Below are 20,246 nucleotides of genomic sequence, written 5' to 3' on the forward strand. Positions count from 1 at the left end.
TGATAAACCTGCCCCACCCACCCCTTCCTCAGACGGACCTGGTCCGCCACCTTCAGGTGGGTCTCCTGGAGCATAGCCACGTCCGCCTTCAACCCCCTTAGATGGGAGACCACCCTGGTTCTCTTAACCGGCCCGTTCAGCCCCCTCACGTTCCAGGTAATCAGCCGGATCAGAGGGCAACCCGCCCCCCTCCCCTGCCGACTAGCCATAGCTTGGCAGATGTTCGCCCCAGGCCAGCATACCCCGCTCGACCCGTTCCCCATGGCGATAGCGCCTCTCCTCTTCCCCCCCGGCCCTCATCGGCTCCTTCCTAGTCGTTCCAGCAGCAACCCGGTATCCCCCCCCACCCCCCTCCCCCCCCCCAGGCTAGGACCCCTCCTAGCCGCGACGCACCCTCCATGGTACTTCCGTGAGTCAGCTGACTTCTGCTGACCCCGGCAGCTCCCGCCAAAACCTATCCCCTCCCGGCTTGGGGTCATCCCCCTCTTGCCACACCTCCTTGGCATTATTGCAGCGCGGGGAAAAAAGACCCGTAGAGGCCCTTCCCCCATCGCAAGCTCCACCCCCCTGCCCCGCAGCGCGGGAAACCAGAGGAAAGCCCGCGCTTTCACAATGCCACACCCCATCCTTCTGACGCAGTTCCCCAAAATCCAGTTTCCCCTCAATCCCCAGCCCCGTACAGAAGAGAACATATAGAACACAAACCCCCAACACTCCCCACCTACCCCACAACCATACCCAACAGACAAACCCACCCGTAAACAGAGCAAAAAGAAAACCAGCATACATAACACACATTTCGAAGTTGAAAAAGTTGAAACAGTTGGAACAAAACAGCCACAGCGGAAACAACGCCGGCCAAAGTATGTTCCCAGGCCCTAGTTCAAGTCCAGCTTCTCCGCCTGTACAAAGGCCCACGCCTCCTCCGGGAACTCGAAGTAATGGTGCCGGTCCTTGTATGTCACCCACAGGCGCGCAGGCTGCAGCATTCCAAACCTGACCTGCTTAGCATGAAGCACCGCCTTCGTCCGGTTGAACCTGGCCCGCCGCTTAGCCACTTCCGCACTCCAGTCCTGGTAGATCCTCACTACCGAATTCTCCCATTTACTGCTCCTCTCTTTCTTGGCCCAGCGCAGCACACACTCCCGGTCACTGAATCGGTGGAACCGCACCAGCACCGCCCTCGGGGGCTCATCTGCCTTGGGCCTCCTGGCCATCACTCTGTGCGCTCCCTCGAGCTCCAGGGGCAAATGGAAGGACCCTGCTCCCATCAACGAGCTCAACAACGTGGTCACATACGCCGGGAGATCCGACCCCTCCAGCCCCTCCGCCAGGCCCAGGATCCTCAGATTCTTTCGCCTCGTGCGAACGTCCAGCTCCTCCAAGCGGTCCTGCCACTTTTTATGAAGTGCCTCGTGCAACTCCACTTTCCCAACGAGGACCACGGCCTCCTCCTCTCTTTCAACGGCCTGCCGCTGCAACTCCCGAATAGACTCCTCCTGTGCCGCCTGGGTCCCAAGCAGCTTGGTTGCAGTTACATTCATGGAGTCCAGCAGCTCAGCCTTCAGCTCAGCAAAACAACGTAGGAGCGAGGCCTGTTGCTCCTGCGCCCACTTCCACCAGTCCTCGGGTGTTGCGCCGGCCGCCATTTTGTTTTTCTTCCCACGTTTTTTTTGGGGCGTTTCTGCAGCCTTTTTCACCATCTAGTGTGGGGCAAGTTCTTCCAGGCACCTTCCCCCACCGGGATATGTAGCAACAGCACTGTTTGGGGCCCTCAAAACGGCCCAAAAGCCCTTAAATAGCGGGAGCGCCGGCCGCCATTTTGTTTTTTTTCACCCGTTTTTTGGGGGGCGTTACTGCAGCCTTTTTCACCAGATAATGTGGGGCAAGTTCTTCCAGGCACCTTCCCCCACTAGGATGTGTAGAAACAGCGCCGTTTGGGGCCCTCAAAACGGCCCAAAAGTCCCTAAATAGCAGGAGTGCCGGCCGCCATTTTGTTTTTCTTCCCCCGTTTTTTTGGGGGAGTTACTGCAGCCTTTTTCTTCTTCCCACTCCAGGTGAGCACCATATAGTGTGGGGCAAGTTCTTCCAGGCACCTTCCCCCACCGGGATGCGTAGAAACAGCTCCGTTTGGGGCCCTCGAAACGGCCCAAAAGTCCCTAAATAGCAGGAGCTGCCGAATGTGTGGCTTAGCTCCGCATAGCCGCAACTGGAAGTCCGTACAAGGTACTGATGAGACCACATTGGGAATACTGAGACAGTTTTGGTCCCAACTTTATTGAAGGAAAGATATTTGGCGGGATTCTCCGACCCCCTGCCAGGACAGAGAATCGCTGGGGGTCGGCGTGAATCCCGCCCCCGCCGTCCTCCTAATTCTCCAGCCCCCCCAAAAAATCAGCCCGGCGTGAGTCGTGCTACCCACCTCGGAGAATGGTGGGTCCGGTGCGACACATTGGGCCCCGGGGCTGCCCAAATTCTGCGGTCCGCGATGGGCCGAAGTCCCGCCCGTCTTTTGCCAGTCCCGCCGGCCTAAATTGGAGTAGGTCCTTACCAGCTGGACCTGGCGGCGGGGGCGGCCTCCGGGGTTCCTCGGGGGGGCATGGGGGATCTGGCCCCGGGAGGTGCCCCCACGGTGGACTGGCCCACAATCGGAGCCCACCGATCCGCGGGCGAGCCTGTGCCGTGGGGGCACTCTATCCTTCCACACTGGAGGCTGTACCGGTCCGCCATTCCCGGTGTGGAAGCGAATCCCTCTGCGCATGCGCAGGGATGATGCCAGCACACGCTGGCGCTCCTGTGCATGCGCCAACTCGCGCTGGTGCCAAGCCCCTTTCCTGCCGGGACGCAAACCACTCCAGGGCGGGCCTAGCCCCTGAGGGTGCGGAGGATTCTGCACTTTTGGGGCGGCCCGACGCCGGAGTGGTTCACGCCACTCCAGCCCGCCGGAGTTGCCCGCCTGACCGATTACAGAAGAATCCCGCCCATTATTTCATTGGGCGCGGTTCAGAGAAGGTTCACTAGGATGATCTCCGGTATGGAAGGATTGTTTTATGAGCAAAGGTTAAATAGATTGGGACTCTGCTCATTGGAATTCAGAAGAATGAGAAGGGAATCACATTGAAATATATAGGATTCATTAGCGGCTTGTCAGGGTAAATACTGAGAGAATGTTTCCCTTCACGGGGATCAGTGGGCATAAAGGTTAAGTCATAAGATAAGAGCCCATGTTAGAGTATATCAGCATGGATAGAGAATTGCTAATGGGCAGGAAGCAGTGAGCGGGGATAAATAATATCTGAATAAAGGGGTGTCCATTTAAGACTGAGATGAGGAGGAATTTCTTATCCCAGAGGATTGTGAGTCCTTGCCACAGAAAGCTGTGGGGGGCAGAGTCTTTGTGTATATTTAAGGCTGAAATGGATAGATTCTTGAAGGGAATCAGGGGTTACTGGGAAAGGGCAGGAAAGTGGATGTGAGTGTGAGGTATGTTCCATCAGCCATGATCCTATTGAATAGCGAAGCAGGCTCGAAGGGTCAAACACCCTATTCCTGTTCCTATTTCTTGTGATCTTATGATCTTTTGAGGGTGTTCAGATCATGAGCCCAAATTCTGCACTCCCGGCCTGACTTGCTCCATTGCAGGAATAGGCATGTCTGCCATAATTTTGATGGAGTCGGGCCAGCCTTTCTTATACTCGTGATTCACTGCACCTTAGAGGTGTTGTGAACCACATTCTGCATGAGGGAATCTTTTGAAAGGTAAGCGAAAAAGATCCTCCTCATGCCCCCTTGCCGAGATATGCCTCCCTATTTCCCCACATGCAAAGATATGTTCCCCACTCACCCTCTATAACTCCACGTGACAAGGTATGCTCCCCACGAACCTCCTATGGCCCCTCATAGCCCCATGCCAAGCTATGACAGCATAGGTCAGAGAGCCAGAGTTGTGAACCAAACAATATTTTCTCTGGGGCTCAGGTATTTCTGCGAGTTTCTGGATTTCTGGGCTCTCCACCTGGAATAGATAATAAGGTTTGGTAGAGAGGTCGGGAATCCCATCTTTGAGGGCACTATCTCTTGGGGCAGGTGGGTCAAGCCAGGAATTCCTGGCCCTCAATTAAAATCGTCAAAAATATGTCAACTTGGTAAATCCATGTGAGGCAAGTCAGCGTCTGTAAAGACTGGGTTAATGCTCCAGCAATTAACTGAATTGCTATAAACTTGCTTTTTCTTTTTACAAGTTCAAACTGTATGTGTCCAGCATGTTCTCTTTTCCTAACTGGTCATTTGTTGTATTGTTGGTTGAAGGAACTTGCTGTTCATTGCTTTGGTTTCTAGATTTTCTTATAAATATTACAGTGGTTATTCTTGAAAAAATTATTAATTATTTGCCTCGTCACCTACAAGCCCCCGGTGTGGTCATCATGAGTGGTTTCATGCCGGTGCTGGGGGAAGAAAATGGTGAAGTCCAGAAGCAACGGCGTAATGCTGTTTTTGAATATTAAAATGCATTTGTGATCATAAAATTCCTATAGTGCTGAAGGAGGCTATCGAGTCTACATTGACCCTCTGAAAGAGTACTCTACCTTGGCCCACTCCTCCGTCCTGTCCCCACAACCCCACCTAACCTTTTCGACATTAAGGGACAATTTAGAATGGCCAATCCACCTAACCTGCACATCTTTGGATTGTGGGAAGAAACCGGAACACCCGGAGATTTAAATGCATGGTAATCAGGTTCACGCCCTCGCTGGGCATGAACCTGATTATGTCACCAGTGGAGGGAGGGGGCAGGGAAGATCTCAAACTTGAGATCTCCCGGGCGCAAATCCCATTATGGTCCCCTCGTGTGAGATAATGGCCATAAAGAGATTTGCGTCCGTGACGAACAGGGCCGGCAATAAGAGATAAGGAGATAAGGATCCTATATGATTGAAATGCCCAGAAATGTCAGGGTAAAGAAGGTGGACAGCAGACAGAATTGGAGGCCTGTCAAGAGTTTGTTGATAGATAAAACAGTTGAGACAGCCTCTGGGGCCCCGGCCACTCCATTAAAGGCCAAGGTGCTTTCGAGTATCGGGGCAAAGGAATTTGATTAACACTGGCACTGAAATCAATGAAGGAGGTCATGGCCCCCATCCGAGTGGCTCTGGAGAAGACCAATGAAGCCGTGAAAATCCAAGGAGCCACGATGAAAGGTATGGGAGTGACACTTTCGAATCACAGTGATCAGATTGGAAGCAGAGATGTTTCTGGTGGCCGAAGCGAATAAATTGCTGAAGGCCAACGTTAATGATTTAGAGAATCGGTCTAGAGGGCAAAACGTTTGAACCGTGGGACCGCCAGAGGGGATCGAAGACCCAATGTCCATGGAGCACTGTTCAGAGACGTTCGGTAAGAAGGTGGGGAAGGTGGATTCACGTCCCCTCCTGAATTGGACCGAGCCCACCGCACACTCGGCACAGGCCTCATTCTGAGGATCCACTGTGCGTGGTAGTGAAGTTCCAGAGCTTCAAAGAGAAAGAACGGGTTCAGAGATGGGTGGAGCATCAAGACTTCAAATGGAAAGGCCCTGCCATCAGGTTTTACCATGATGTGGGAGCAGAGCTGGCGAGGAAGAGGGCTGCATTCAACAAAGCCAAGGCCACCCTGTATAAAACTGGAGTCCAGTTCAATGTGGTGTACCTGGTTTGGCTTAGAGTGAATTGTGATGGAAAGGGTTATTTATTTTATGTGCCAGGAGAGGCATACTCCTTTGTTGAGAAACACGGGTGGGGCGCGGTGTAATAGAGATTTTTGAGTGTTGGCGATGGGCATGTTGAATTGTTGCGGGTCTATGTTTATTCTTGTATTTTCGTGTACTTGTTGGTGTTGAATTTTCACAATCTGCGCTTGGGTAAGGGGCTTAGTTTAATGTGGGGTTCTCTTCTGATAGTTATGAAATGTTTAACTCCCTTTTGGAGCATAATAGTACACCATTAGAGGGTCGGTGGAAGGGTTCTACCTAAGATGGCAGCCATTCATTTTCTTTTTTAAGGAGCATTGTTAGCTATTAGGGGGTTAAACTTAATACGTGTTTTTGCTTGTTTGTCTCTTTCTTCTATTGTGCAATTTTGGTTAATTATTTTGGATGGTTTTGTTGAATATGAAAATGTTTTACTAAACATATTAAAAAAAGACAACAGTGGAGCACTCTCTCAGTACCACACTGGAAGCGTTGACCTAGATTATATGCTCAAGTCTTGTGGGATTTGAACTCATCAGCTTCTGACTCAGAGCCGCGAATGTTGTCCACATTGATCACACTGTGAAGGTAGAAGACAAGAGTAGTTTAAAGGGATTCCGGGGAACACCACACTGCTTGGCCTGGGAGCTGTGCTTTGAATTGCTGAACAACATGAGGGAACAAGTCTACAGAGCACCAGGATCAGTAATGAGGGTTTAGTGGATACATGAGAGGGGGAACCAAGTGCCACTAACATTAATTGCACATAAAATGATGGAAACCATTCCAAGGATTGGCCTGGCCAAGAATTGACAAACACTTATGGAGATAGAAACAGAATGAATTGAGAATCAAAAGATCATTGAGAGTGTTACAAATAAAGAAGATTGTGGAAATTTTTATGATTTGGACAATAGCATGAAGACGTCATGGCGGCTCCTTGGGAATGTTGTCTCATGATCTTTCACTGCTTCAAGATCTGATGGATTGGAACCTTTTTTGGTTGGTGAATACGCCTGGGTGATTTGGAGAGTCTCGATAACCATATTTGTACAATCTGTGACTTCCTGTAAAAATCTGATCAGAGCAGCAGATCCAAGCACCCACACTTCCTGGCTGACTTTGTCAGTAGCTAAGTGAAAGTGTTGTTCTTGCTGGTGCTGCTTCTGGTGCTGTACCTGCTGCTGGAGGAGGTGCTGCTGCTGCAGCTGGTATTGGTGGGACTGCCGGTGCTACTCCGTTTGTTCCTTATCTTGAGATCCAAGGTGGAGCTGCATATACTTTTTCCGTGCTGCTGCAAAGTCTGGAAGCTGTGAAGTGCAGATCAAAGGCAAAAACATCCTCGAAGATCAGACACGTCATCTCCTAAATTTTGGAAATTACCTCAAAAGCAGTGGAAACACACTCAGAATAGGTTCTGTCAGCATCAGCCTTTTACTTAGGCAATGAAGCAGCTGGATGATCTCTGTATTTAAAGGCTTTTTTGCCTGTCAGTTTCTCAGCCCTGTCAACTCTCTCTGTCACCTTGCCTTTCTCCTTAAACCGGCACCGCCTCCACACTGCTCCCCCTTGCCGCCAACCCCTTGCACCCCAGAGTATCAGAGTGGGGGAGGGGAAAAGAGTACAGAATCACAGGAGTAACAGAAGTGTGAGAGACAAGAAGGTCATGGAAAGGAATGAGTTTGAGTGGGAGATAATATGATGAGTCTTGGTTCCGATTATTTCTTACCTCCATTTCCCATACTTGATTCTGAAGCTGAAGTAACTTTTCCAGCTCCTGTTGTCTTTTAGGCTTATCAGCTGTTAGGAGCAAGGTCAATAAAGAGAAACAGGCTTAATAAAAGAAGACAAATCTCTCAAAGTTCCTCTCTCCCATCCTATCAGATCCAGCTCCCAACCCAGTTAACACTATCGTTGTTTAATAAGACCCTGCAGAAACAAATCCTTATTTTGCCAGGATTATTTGTGACAATCTAACCCTGCTACCAGGAGCAGCACGGTAGCATTGTGGATAGCACAATAGCTTCACAGCTCCAGGGTCCCAGGATCGATTCCAGCTTGGGTCACTGTCTGTGCGGAGTCTGCACATCCTCCCAGTGTGTGCGTGGGTTTCCTCCGGGTGCTCCGGTTTCCTCCCATAGTCCAAATATGTGCAGGTTAGGTGGATTGGCCATGATAAATTGCCCATAGTGTCCAAAATTGCCTTTAGTGTTGCGTGGGGTTACTGGGTTATAGGGATAGGGTGGAGATGTTTACCTTGGGTAGGGTGCTCTTTCCAGGAGCCGGTGCAGACTCGATGGGCTGAATGGCCTCCTTCTGCACTGTAAATTCTATGACAGGAGAAACCTTCTCCTCTTTTCACCATCAAAATCCCATTTAATTTTGCAAATCCCCACCAAATCTCCTTAACTTCTCTTTCCTAAGAAGAGCAACCCTTCTCCTCTCGTCTCACTAAAGTCCCTCATCTCTGGTACCATTTTGGTAAATCTCTTTTGCACCATCTCCAAAGCCTTGACTTCAAAACCTAGGATTTGGCTCCTCCCTCTGTAACTGGATCCTCGACTTCCTAACCCATAGTCCACAAACAACATCACCTCCTCCACGATGGTCCTCAATACGGGGCCCCGCAAAACTGCATACTTAGCCCCTACTATACACAGGTAACTGTGTGGCAAAATTTGGCTCCAACTCCATAGAGAAGTTTAGTGATGACACAACCGTAGTCGGTCGGATCCAAACAATGATGAGTCAGAGTACAGGAGAGCGATGGAGAACCTAGCGGCATGGTTCAACGACAACAATCTCTCCCTTAATGTCAGCAAAACTAAGGAGCTCATCATTGCCCTCAGGAAGCAAAGTATCGTCCACACTCCTGTCTGCATCAATGGGGCCGAGGTGGAGATGGTTGACAGCTTCAAATTCCTCGATGTGCACATCACCAACAATCTGTCCTGGTCCACCCATGTTGACTCTACGACCAAAAAAGCACAAGGGTGCCTATACTTCCTCAGGAAATTAAGGAAATTTGGCATGTCCACATTGCCTCTTAACAATTTTTACAGCCCCACCATAGAAAGCATCCTATCTGGCTGCATCACAGCCTGGTATGGCAATTGCTTGTGGCCCAAGATCACAAGAAACTACAGAGAGTCATGAACACAGCCCAGTCCATCACACAAAACCGCTTCCCATCTATTGCCTTTGCCTACACATCCCGCTGCCTTGGAAAAGTGGGCAGTATAATCAAAGACCCCTCCCAACCAGATTATTCTCTCTTCCATCGGACAGGAGATACAGAAGTCTGAGAACATGCGCTAAAAGATTCAAAAACAACTTCTTCCCCGCTGTTACCAGACTCCTGAATGACCCTCTTATAGACTGAACTGATCTCTCCACACAGCTTCTCTACTGAGTAGGACTATACTCTGTATGCTTCACCCGAAATCTATGTCTATGTATTTACATTGTGTATTTATCGTACGTCCTATGTTTTTTCATGTATGGAATGATTTGTCTGAGCTGCATGCAGAACAATACTTTTCACTGTACCTCGGTATGCATGACAATAAATCAAATCCAAATCCATATCTGGCCTAAAGTAGACAAACTAGGGCTGGTTTAGCACACTGGGCTAAATAGCTGGCTTGTAATGCAGAACAATGCAGCAGCGCGGGTTCAGTTCCTGTACCGGCCTCCCCGAACAGGTGCCGGAATGTGGCGACTAGGGGCTTTTCACAGTAACTTAATTGAAGCCTACTTGTGATAATAAACGATTATTATTATTAACTATATATACATAAAATATACATACATATTTTTAAAAATTAATTTAGAGTTCCAATTATTTTATTTCCAATTAAGGGGCAATTTAGCATGGCCAATCCACCTACCCTGCACATCTTTTGGCTGTGGGGATGAAACCCATGCAGACACGAGGAGAATTTGCAGTGACCCAGGGCCGGGATCGAACCTGCGACCGTGGCGCCATGAGGCAGCAGTGCTAACCACTACGCCACCTTGCCGCCTAGAAAAAAAAATCTTTAAAGCTCTACTATATAGTCGTGAGGCTTGGTGTCATCGGCAAATTTGACAATACTGTAACTGGCGCCGCAACTGCTATAAATAAAAAGCAGAGGCCTCTACAGAACCTGCACCACATGATACTGCATCTTTGTTACACAGCATTAGAACTAGACACCATTTTATTTGCAGTAATGAAATGGCCTTTACCATTGGACAGTTGGAGTAAACTCAACTTTTCTTCCAACACAGCTATTTTCTGGTTCTGTCAAAAGAAAGAGAATATGATTGAGCCTCTGTTGAAGAAAATATTTCAATGTCCGTGTTATGACAGGGTGGGTAGCTGGGAAATTCTTTTGTGGCATTGCCTGGGAAACTCGCTTACTTTCCTGCTGATCTCCTGTGCCTGGGTTTGGACTCTCTGTTCCATCTCGGTCAGCCGTTTCACCATCGTGGACATGAGCTCAGTGTCACTGAGTTTAGAGTCTGGAGATACACGAACACAATATTAAAGACAGCAAACACTAAATACATTACAGGCAAATCCCGTAATATCGTAATACCAATCTGGTTTTACAGACAGGCTTGCAGATTTGTACCAGATTGTGGTTGTTCGTCTCCTTTCCATAGTGGGTCAATTTATGTCAGCTGAATTGTTCACGTCACAGCCTGAAATGTATTTTAAAAATAGCTGAGCGGCTGTCAGTTTTGTTGTTGAACTTACTACAGATAGCTTAGGAGCATTTGAATTGCTAAAATGATGCCTCTTCCACTAACTCCTTTCTGGCCTGCCATGTTAATCAAAGGGAATATTAGATCAATGCAGTTTACACAGCTGCCTGACATTCTAAACTGACCACTTTCTTTTGTCATCCGAAGTATTGTTACTACTACATGCCCTCATTATCACCATCATCGCCATGATCGTTTAGGGGCTGTTGAAGCTCCTTACAAATAAAACTGTGTCTAGTTCTAATGCTGTGTAACAAAGCTACAGTAATATCATGTGGTGCAGGTTCTGTAGAGGCCTCTGCTTTTTATTTATAAATCTAACTGTCCTCTTAAAGGCAGGAATCTGAAACCTGATGTGTGTTGTACTGTCTGCGCTCTCTCTTTCATTGGCCAGTTCTGTGCTGTTGTTCTAATTCCGGGATTAGTTCATGCATCTTTTGATGGGGTTTCCTCCATCAGGGCTCTGGCTGCAGGTGCTCATCTGAATTTGATCTCAGAAAGTGGTGCGAAGTGGGTGATATTAGATTGGCTGCCCATTGTGCACCATTACTCCCTTAAACATCTCACCACAAAAAAACTTAAATCTTAATTGTTTATCAACCTTCAGCTTCACCCTTTATATAAACTAATAAACATCCATGATTGAAATTTCCTGTGGCTGGTCAGTCTGAGGAAATGAATAAATGAATGTGATAAAATTAGAATTATTAGTTAAGATAGGATAGATGGTAGGGCCGGTCCGATGTTAGTAAGGCCGGTCTGATGGTCGTGAGCTCACAGACAAAGGACAAAGAGATTTAGCCAAAGCCTGTTTGAAACCATCGGGGGAGGGTGACCGCATGGTGAGCAAGGTGAAAAGGATGCTGGGGTTACAATGCAAAGTGACCAATTAGGATATAGGGCCAGGTCAGGAGGTGTATAGAATGACCAATGGGAAGCTTATATGTGAATCTTACTGTGAGTTTGAATATATCAGCAGAAGTTTCTTTGTATACTCTCTCTCTTTATTCTGGGCTCTCAGAAGACAGTGTGTGTGTCCTGAGGTCCTATGGATTGAGTCAGCCTTGCAAGTTAGTTATTATTAAATGATATGATACCTGCAAATCCATCTCAGATTTTATTGAATCTAGACTGACAGCAAATTAACCAGGAATCTACAAGTCCTGCAGCATAGCCTCCATGTAGGATCATATTACTGATAGTGTCGATTAGGCTGAAGGGTTCCTCCACGGAAACACAATACCAGTTTTAAGGAAAATTCTATTTACGGAATGAACTCAGCCCCAACCCATTTCTTAAAAATGGGATTCATTTGTATATCAACATTACCTCAACATCCTACATTCAAGAGAATCATAGGAATCTACCCAAAGGATAGCCCTTTGTACAGTGTGATGAATATAGGAAATTGTTATATTATATTTTGTTGCAGTAATGTTATTAAAAACCCTGGATTAAAATATATACAGGTCTGCGAAAGCTGTGATTAAGGAATCGTAAAGGTGAGGTAATCATTGGTTTTAACATTGTCTTGCTTACAGAGAGGTGGATAATGGAATGTTGTTTTTGTTTTTGGACATTCCCTAGGGTGTAGGTAATTAATGAGGGATGTTGTTTACTCCTAGTTAAGGAGGTCATGGGACATCTAATTGGGATACAGATGACCTATTTAATGGGAGGAGCCAGGTCTGGCTATAGATTTTGGCAGTCTTGCCATAGGAGTTGAGTCTGACAAGACAGGAATTTTAGGTTGTTCCTGAAAGGGTTTCATGCTAAAAGGTCTGCACAGAGTACAGAAAGTAACTTTGATTGCTAACTTTATTTATGAATAGATTTTGAACTGTATTGGGTTGCTGATTAGTTGCCATACAAATCGTGGAAAGTGCAGAGCGTGATTTAAAGTTTTTCCTTTTTCTAAGAATTATTTAACCGATAATTGTATAGCTATTTCTTTGATGTTACTATGATTGATTCTGTGTTTAAATTTTGTTTTAGCATAAAAGGTATCTATTGGTCAGAGTCATCACTCCTGGGGTGAAGTTTCCTTTCCTCACAGTTTTACAAATTGCAAATTGTTTGGGGTTTCTCTTTCGGTATCCTAACAAAAATTGGGGTCCAGTCCGATATCCTAACATCAGATAGAATGCCAGATTGGAGCTCAGAGCTCTAATCCTCTTTTTTTGCTAGCCCCTGTCTTCTTTCCATCAAATGATTATCTAATTTCATTTCAAACATTGAGATTTTCTCACCTTCAGTTGTGACTTGTGGCAATGATTTGATCAGATCTATACCCGAAATAAAAATCCTCCTGTCCTTTGCTTTTTGTTTCTAGCATTATCCTAATTATTGCTTCTTTTTCCAGCTGCTTTTCATGTTCAACCCTCTCACCTCATATTTAGAAACGTTATGCTCTACTACACATCCTAATACCTGCTATTAGGTGAATTGGATATTCTGAATTCTGCCTTCGTGTACCCGAACAGGCGCCGAAGTGTGGCGACTAGGGGCTATTCACAGTAACTGTTGTGTTAATGTTAGCCTACTTGTGACAATAAAGATTATTATTATTACTATATCCTTTGATCCCCTTCACCCTTAGTGCTATATCTAACTGCTTCTTGAAAATATACATAGTTTTGGCTTCAACTACTGCCTGTGGTAATGAATTCCACAGGCTTACCACTCTCCAGGTGGAGAAATGTCATCACAGCTCTGTCTACCCTGTATCCTCGGACTGTGACCCCTGGTTCTGGACATCACCTGCCAACCACCCTCACAAGGAACATCTTTTCTGCATCTACCCTGTCTAGTCTTGTTAGAATTGTATAGGTTTCGAAGAGATTCCCCCCTGATTCTTATCCAGTGAATACAATTTTTAAAAAATTCCAATTAAGGGGCATTTTACCGTGGCTAAACCACCTCCTGCACATCTTTGGGTTGTGGGATGAGACCCATGCAGACGCAGGGAGATTGTGCAAACTCAACCGGAAAGTGGCCCGGGCCAGGATCGAATCTGGGTCCTCAGCACTGTGAGGCAGGGGTGCTAACCACTGTGTCACTGTGCTGTCCTTAGCGAATACAATACTTTTTTAAAAAATGGATTTTATTCCAGACGTATATAAAAGATTACAAAATATAAACGATTTGGGGAACAAAGTCCCCAACACACAACTGTACAGTTTGTATGCATTTTCCATCCTTCTTCTAGGTATAGATCCCAGTTCACAGTAACTTCAGTGCAGTGTTAATGTAAGCCTACTTGTTACATGAATAAAGATTTTAGTTCTAGCAGGGTAGCATGGTGGTTAGCATAAATGCTTCACAGCTCCAGGGTCCCAGGTTCGATTCCTGGCTGGGTCACTGTCTGTGTGGAGTCTGCACGTCCTCCCCCTGTGTGCGTGGGTTTCCTCCGGGTGCTCCGGTTTCCTCCCACAGTCCAAAGATGTGCGGGTTAGGTGGATTGGCCATGCTAAATTGCCCGTAGTGTCCTAATAAAAGTAAGGTTAAGGGGGGGTTGTTGGGTTACGGGTATAGGGTGGATACGTGGGTTTGAGTAGGGTGATCATGGCTCGGCACAACATTGAGGGCTGAAGGACCTGTTCTGTGCTGTACTGTTCTATGTTCTATGTTCTATGTTCTCTTTCCCACTATTGCCTCACCTTCCCATGTTTGCCATCCAGTAATAATGCAGCAGGTTCAGCAATGCCAACCCTCCTTCTGCTTCTGTCTCTGTTACAGGGTCCTCTTAACCCTTGGCACCTTCCCTGCCCATACAAAATTTGAAATAATCATATCCAGTTTTCAAAAGAAGGCCTTTGGTATAAAGATTGTGAGTGTCTGGAAAAAGAACAAGAACCTCGGCAGAATGTTCATCTTCACCACTTGGACCCTCCCTTGCAAAGTCAAGGGCAGCGTGTCCCGCCTTTTGAGATCCTCTCTAACCTGCTCCACCAGTTGTGTTAAATTCCATTTGTGTAGCATCGCCCATTCCCTCGCTACCCGAATCCCCAGGTATCTAAACCTGTCTCTGGCCACCTTACATGGCATCCTCCCCAAGATTGGCTCGTCGCCCCAACTCATTCACCTAGAACACTTCGCTTTTCCCCACATTTAACTTATATCAAGATCACCCCAAATGTCCTCAACAGGCCCATGATCCTCTCCATGCTCTACAGCAGGTCTGAAACATACAATAGTAGGTTGTCTGTGTATAGCGACACCCGATGCTCTCTTTGTTCCCTTGTAATCACTTGCCACTCTGCAAACAGCAGCGGCGACAGCGGGCACCCCGCCTTGTTCTCCTGTGCAGTTCAAAGTTTTGCGAACCCACGTCATTGGTCCACGTACTCACCATCGGTGCCACATATAACAGGCGTACCCATGCCACAAACTTTGGCCCAAACCCGAACCTTCCCAGGACCTCAAACAGGTACCGCCATTCCACCTGGTCAAATGCCTTCTCAGTGTCCACTACCTCCTGCAACTGGGCTCTCGACAAGGTCGTGATCACGTTTAACAGCCGCCTTATATTACTAGAAAGCTGCCTGCTCTTTACAAAGCCTATTTGGTCCTCCTCAACTACCCCCGGGACATAACCTACCATTCTGCCCACCACCAGCTTAGCCAGCACTTTCACAACCGTATTTAACAACAATATGGGTCTATATGACCCACATTCCAACGGGTCATTCCCCCTTTTGTATTAATGTGATTGTTGCCTGCATCATTGTCTCCGGCAGCTCCTCCTTCTCCAACGGCTCATTAGATGGCCCCAAGAGATGTGCTGCTGGGTTCGTCGCAAACTCCTTATAGAATTGTGGCGGGTAACCATCAGGCCCCGGGGCCTCCCTGACTTCATAGCTCTTATAATGTCCAATATCTCCCTCAGCCCCAAGGGCTCCTCTAGCGCCTGCCTCTTCTCTTCCTCCAACTGTGGAAACTCCAGTTCACTTGAGAACCGTCCATGTCCTTCTCCTCACCCTGCGGGTTCACCTTGTACAGTTCTTTATAGTAATCCCTAAACGCCTTGTTTATCTTCCCCGGCGCCGACATCACCTCCCCTGCCCTGGACCGTGTCTTTAATATTTCCCTGGACATGGCCTGGCTTTGTAGCTGATGTGCGAATATTCAACTCGCCTTTTCCCCATATTCGTACTGCATCCCCCTTGCCCTACGCAGCTGTCCTACCGCCCGCCCCGTCGTCAACCTATCAAATTGCCCCTGTAATCTTTTCCTCCTCACCAATTCCTCCGTGGTGAGTGCTCTCGAGTACTCCCTATCTACCTCCACTATCTCATTCTTTAGCAGTCATATTCCTCGCTCCTTTCCTTATCTGCATGTGCCTTGAATGAGATAATCTCTCCTCGGACCATTGCTTTTAGCGCTTCCCAAAATGTGACTGCCGACATCCTCCCATTTTGGTTCAGTTCTACATAATCTTTAATCACATCCCGCACTTTGTCACAAAAGCCTCTATCTGCCAACAACCCGAATCGAGCCTCCACCCCGGCCTCTGCTCCCGTCCTGATCTCAGTTCAATCTCCAGCCAATGGGGCGAATGGTCTGAAATTACTATCCCCGCGTACTTTGCCCCATCCACCCCAACCAAAGCCTCCCGGCTCACCAAAAACGCCGATTCTTGAATACACCTTACGTGAAGAAAAGGAATTCCCCCTTCCCCCTGGATTCTTGAAGTGCCACAGGTTTACCATACCCATCTTTTCCATAAACTTGCCCAGTTCTTTTGCCATTTGTATTCTACCAACTGACCTGGGGCTCGACCTATCTACTCTTGGCTCTCGGACACGATTAAAATCTCCTCTCATAATCCGCTGGTGCGTGGGATTGCTGCCATAAAACCTCCATCATCCCAAAACCTACATCGTCCCAATTCGGTGCATACACATTCACCAACCCCACCGGCATCACCTCCATTACCCCACTCACCATCACATATCTCCCACCAGGGTCCCTCACTTCCTTCGCGCTTACAACTCCAGTTTCTTACTCATCAAAATTACCCCCCCCCCCCCCCCCCGGAGTTTGAATCAAACCCCGAGTGGAAAATCTGACTCTCCCTTCCTCCTCAGTCTAACCTGGTCCTTCACGTAGAGGTGCGGCTCCTGCAGAAAGACCACCTCTGCGCACCTGAGGAGTTTAAAGGCAAAGATCGAGATCTCTTCACCAGTTCATTGAGCCCTTGCACGTTCAGGATATCAGCCGTATCAGGGGGCTTACGCCTCCATTCCCCTCTATCATCCACCATCCTCGCCTTTCGGCTCCACCCCTATTAATCTCGCCCTGTACCTGACCCATCCGAGATGACCCCTTTCTCCACCCCTGACCATGTTTCCTCTCCAACCTCGCCTCATCGCATCACCCTCCCTTTGCCTCCAGCCACCCCTCCCCCCTATGGCCACCTCTCTTGGCCTTCTCCCACACCTCACTTCCGTTCACCATCATTACCTGCCAATGTGGCAACCCCTGCCCAAAGGCAACTCCTGCTGACACCCCCCCCATCCCCTCCCCACCCCTGCCCTCACCCCACTATTCTGTGAAGAAGGCTCCCCGCTAACCCCCCCTCCCCCACCCAAAGACTCATCTCGAACCACAGGTCACCTCCCCCAAAGACAAATAAAAAGAAAAAACACAGCCCCAGGCAGCAGGAGGTGGGTGGGGACAGCCGTCCCCTTCCAAACTTTTCACCCTTGCTACCCTTTGTTGACCCAACAGTAAAAAGAAGAAAAAAACGGAACTTCTGGTGGCGGCCATGGTGTGAGTGGTTGCACATTTGGTGGCTCCCGCTCGTGGCGGTTTTTTCGGACCTTTTCCCCAGTTAATGGGTGGATGTGAGGAGGAAAAAAGATGCAGGAGTGCTGGTAGGAGAGAGTGACTCACCGGTGCATGGCGTCGAGGACCATAAGCGGTTGCAAAAGAGGGGAACAGATAGCAATAGGTGGTGCAGTGCCTGTGACACACGTGGCGATGGCGGAGGGTCAGGGAGCGGCCCTGCCAGCTCAGTGGTCAATGAACCAGCTGATGTGCTTCCTGAATGGGAAGTTCACCCAGCAATGAAAGGAGAATCTGGAGGACCTGGCCAGGGTGGTGGACTCGATTAAGGCGGTGATCGACAGTGTGGAGACAAGGCTAGAGGCTCAGGGTCAGGCAATCCAGAAGGTGGAGGAGGTGGCGGGGGAACACGAGGAGCAGGTCGCCTCGATGGTAGCGGAGATGGGGTTGATGCGGGATCAGCAGAGGCCACTGCTAGAGAAAGTTGAGGACCTGGAGAACCGGTCGCGCAGGCAGAATCTAAGGATCATGGGCCAGCCGGAGGGAAGCGAGGGAGCAGACGCCGGTACGTATGTGGGGAAGATGTTGGAGAAGCTGCTGGGAGGGAGCATTTGCACGACCTCTGGAAGTAGATCGAGTGCACTGGACGCTAATAAGGAAGCTGCAGGGGAACGAGCCGCTCAGGGCGATAGTGGTGCCATTGCACCGATTCCTGGACAAGGAGCAGATCTTGAGGTGGGCCAGGCAGACGAGGTGCTGCTGGGAGGGCAGTGAAATCAGAGTTTACCAGAAGCTGGGTGCAGAGCTGGCCAAGAGGAGGGCGAGCTTTAATAAGGTCAAGGTTGTCCTCTTCAAGAAGGGGGTGAAGTTCGGGATGCAGTACCCGGCGCATTTGTGGGTGACCTATAAAGGCCAGGAACTGTACTTCGGAACGCCAGGGGAGGCGATGGAGTTTGTCAGATTCAATAGACTGGCAGGAGAAGGAGAACATTGAACTTTGGTGGGTATGCTTTTGCTCTGTGTTTCTGGAGCTGTGACATTGTGTTTGGGGTCACTGTTTTGCTCTGGGTTTGTTTCTGTTCTTTGGTGGGGGATGGGGGGTTGTTCTCTTCGATTGGGCTTGGGGTGGGGTTGTTTTGATTGCACTAGCAGGATGGTTGAGCGGGGGGAGAGGGGAATAAGTAGGATGCTTGGCGCCATGGGCGGGGGCTACCAGGTTAGCTAGGTGGGTCAGTTCATGGAAGCACAGTGGGGGGTGAGCAGGTGGTTCGTGGGGTGTTGGGGTGGAGGGGGGGGGGCGAGCTGCTGACAGGGGAAGGGCTTCTAAAAAAAGTGGTAGGCGGAGGATTGAAGGCGTTGGGCGCCCAAGGGTGGGCCAGAGGAAGTGCGGGACGCGGCTGGATGCTGGCCCAAGAGGGGCTATGGTTGATCGATCAAGTTCGAGGTCGGGGAGGGTGTTGGGTGGCAGCGGGCGGGGATAGAGATATTTGGAGATCTCTTTATCGATGATGACTTCCCAAGCTTGGAGGAGGAGTTTGAGTTGCCAGGTGGGAATGGGTTCCAGTATCTGCAGCTGAGGGACTTTGTGGGGAGGCAGGTTTCGACCTTTCCGCATCTGCCGCCCCAGGGGCTATAGGACAAGGTGATGTTGAGAGCAGGAGTAAGAGAGGGAAAGGTCTCGAAAATCTACAAGGAACTAATGGAGTGGGAGGGAGCCTCGATAGAGCAGCTGAAAGTGGGAAGAAGAGCTGGGTGGGGAGATAGAGGCCGGATTATGGGAGGAGGCCCTGAGGCAAGTTAATGCATCCTTGTGTGCCAGGCTCAGCCCCCTACTACTCAAGGTGGTCCTCAGGGACTCCAAGGTATCTGCTACTCTTGTTCTTCTGGATGGTAGTGGCCATGGGTTTGGAATGTAAGTTGTGAGGAGGATGCAAGAAGGATTCAAGGGGACCGGCCACGTCAATGGACAAGAACATGGCAGGTGGAATATAATGTGAATAAGTGTGAGGTTATCCACTTTGTTAGAAAAACAGAAAGGCATCAAGGGTCATGAGGATAGCACAGGAAAGTGGCGTTGAGGTAAATTATAAGCCATGGTCTAATTGAATGGACTTCCGGTGATGGCCATGGAGTGAGTGATGGTACGCAACGTCGCTCCCATATGAAACCTGCGAAACAACCGTTTAACTCCATCAAATGGACACCAAAATTAACCACAACCCCCCCCCCCCCCCCCACCTAAACCACGTAGACAGCACCGCAGAAAGGAAAATAGGAAAGAGTCAGCCGCCCACCAAGAAGGGCAACAAGGACAAGGGAAGCGAAACCTCAATCTTGGGAGCTGGCAGACACTTGAGGTGGCAGGGAAACGGGAAGGGCCGACTCCATGGAGTTCTCAGCGCAGACCCAGGTGCTGATGGACAAACTCATGGGCTTCATCACCACCGAGCTCCAGAGGCACAGAGAGCAGCAAAAAAGGGACCTCCTGGCAGCCGTCGAAACAATGGTGAAGAGAGCGACGGTTCCCATGTGGGAGGCGATGGCCAAAATGGAGCGGCAGTTGCAGTCCAGGATTCGAAGATGGGAGACCTTGAGAAGACCGCCAGAGATGAAGAGGACCGGATCGTGGAATTAGAGACCCAAGTGGTGAGCTTGATCAAGAGTCAGAAGGCCCAAAGGGAGCAGATCCATGATCAAGAAAATAATAATAATAATACTCTTTATTGTCACAAGTAGGCTTACATTAACACTGCAATGAAGTTACTGTGAAAAGCCCCTAGTCGCCACATTCCGGCATCTGTTCGGGTACACAGAGGGAGAATTCAGAATGCCCAAATTACCTAACAGCACGTCTTTCATGGGAGGAAACCGGAGCTCCCGGAGGAAACCCACGCAGACACGGGGAGAACGTGCAGACTCCGCACAGACAGTGACCCAAGGCGGGAACTGAACCTGGGACCCTGGTGCTGTGAAGCCACAG

General features: G+C 48.9%; 1 protein-coding gene across 4 annotated transcripts in view; it reads right to left on the reverse strand.

Moving 5' to 3' along the window:
- The window catches only part of ubxn11 (UBX domain protein 11), a 155,346-nt gene that overhangs the window by 95,265 nt on the left and 39,835 nt on the right, over window positions 1-20,246 (reverse strand). For all 4 annotated transcript variants that reach the window (XM_038798217.1, XM_038798207.1, XM_038798236.1 and 1 more), the window contains 3 exons: window positions 10,131-10,231; window positions 9,956-10,010; window positions 7,455-7,525 (listed from right to left, as the gene is read on the reverse strand). In XM_038798217.1, coding sequence (XP_038654145.1) covers window positions 7,455-7,525; window positions 9,956-10,010; window positions 10,131-10,231 — 227 coding nt within the window. The remainder of the gene's footprint in view (window positions 1-7,454; window positions 7,526-9,955; window positions 10,011-10,130; window positions 10,232-20,246) is intronic.

The sequence above is a fragment of the Scyliorhinus canicula genome, chromosome 1, assembly GCF_902713615.1.
Source record: "Scyliorhinus canicula chromosome 1, sScyCan1.1, whole genome shotgun sequence".
Classification (NCBI taxonomy): Eukaryota; Metazoa; Chordata; class Chondrichthyes; order Carcharhiniformes; family Scyliorhinidae; genus Scyliorhinus; species Scyliorhinus canicula.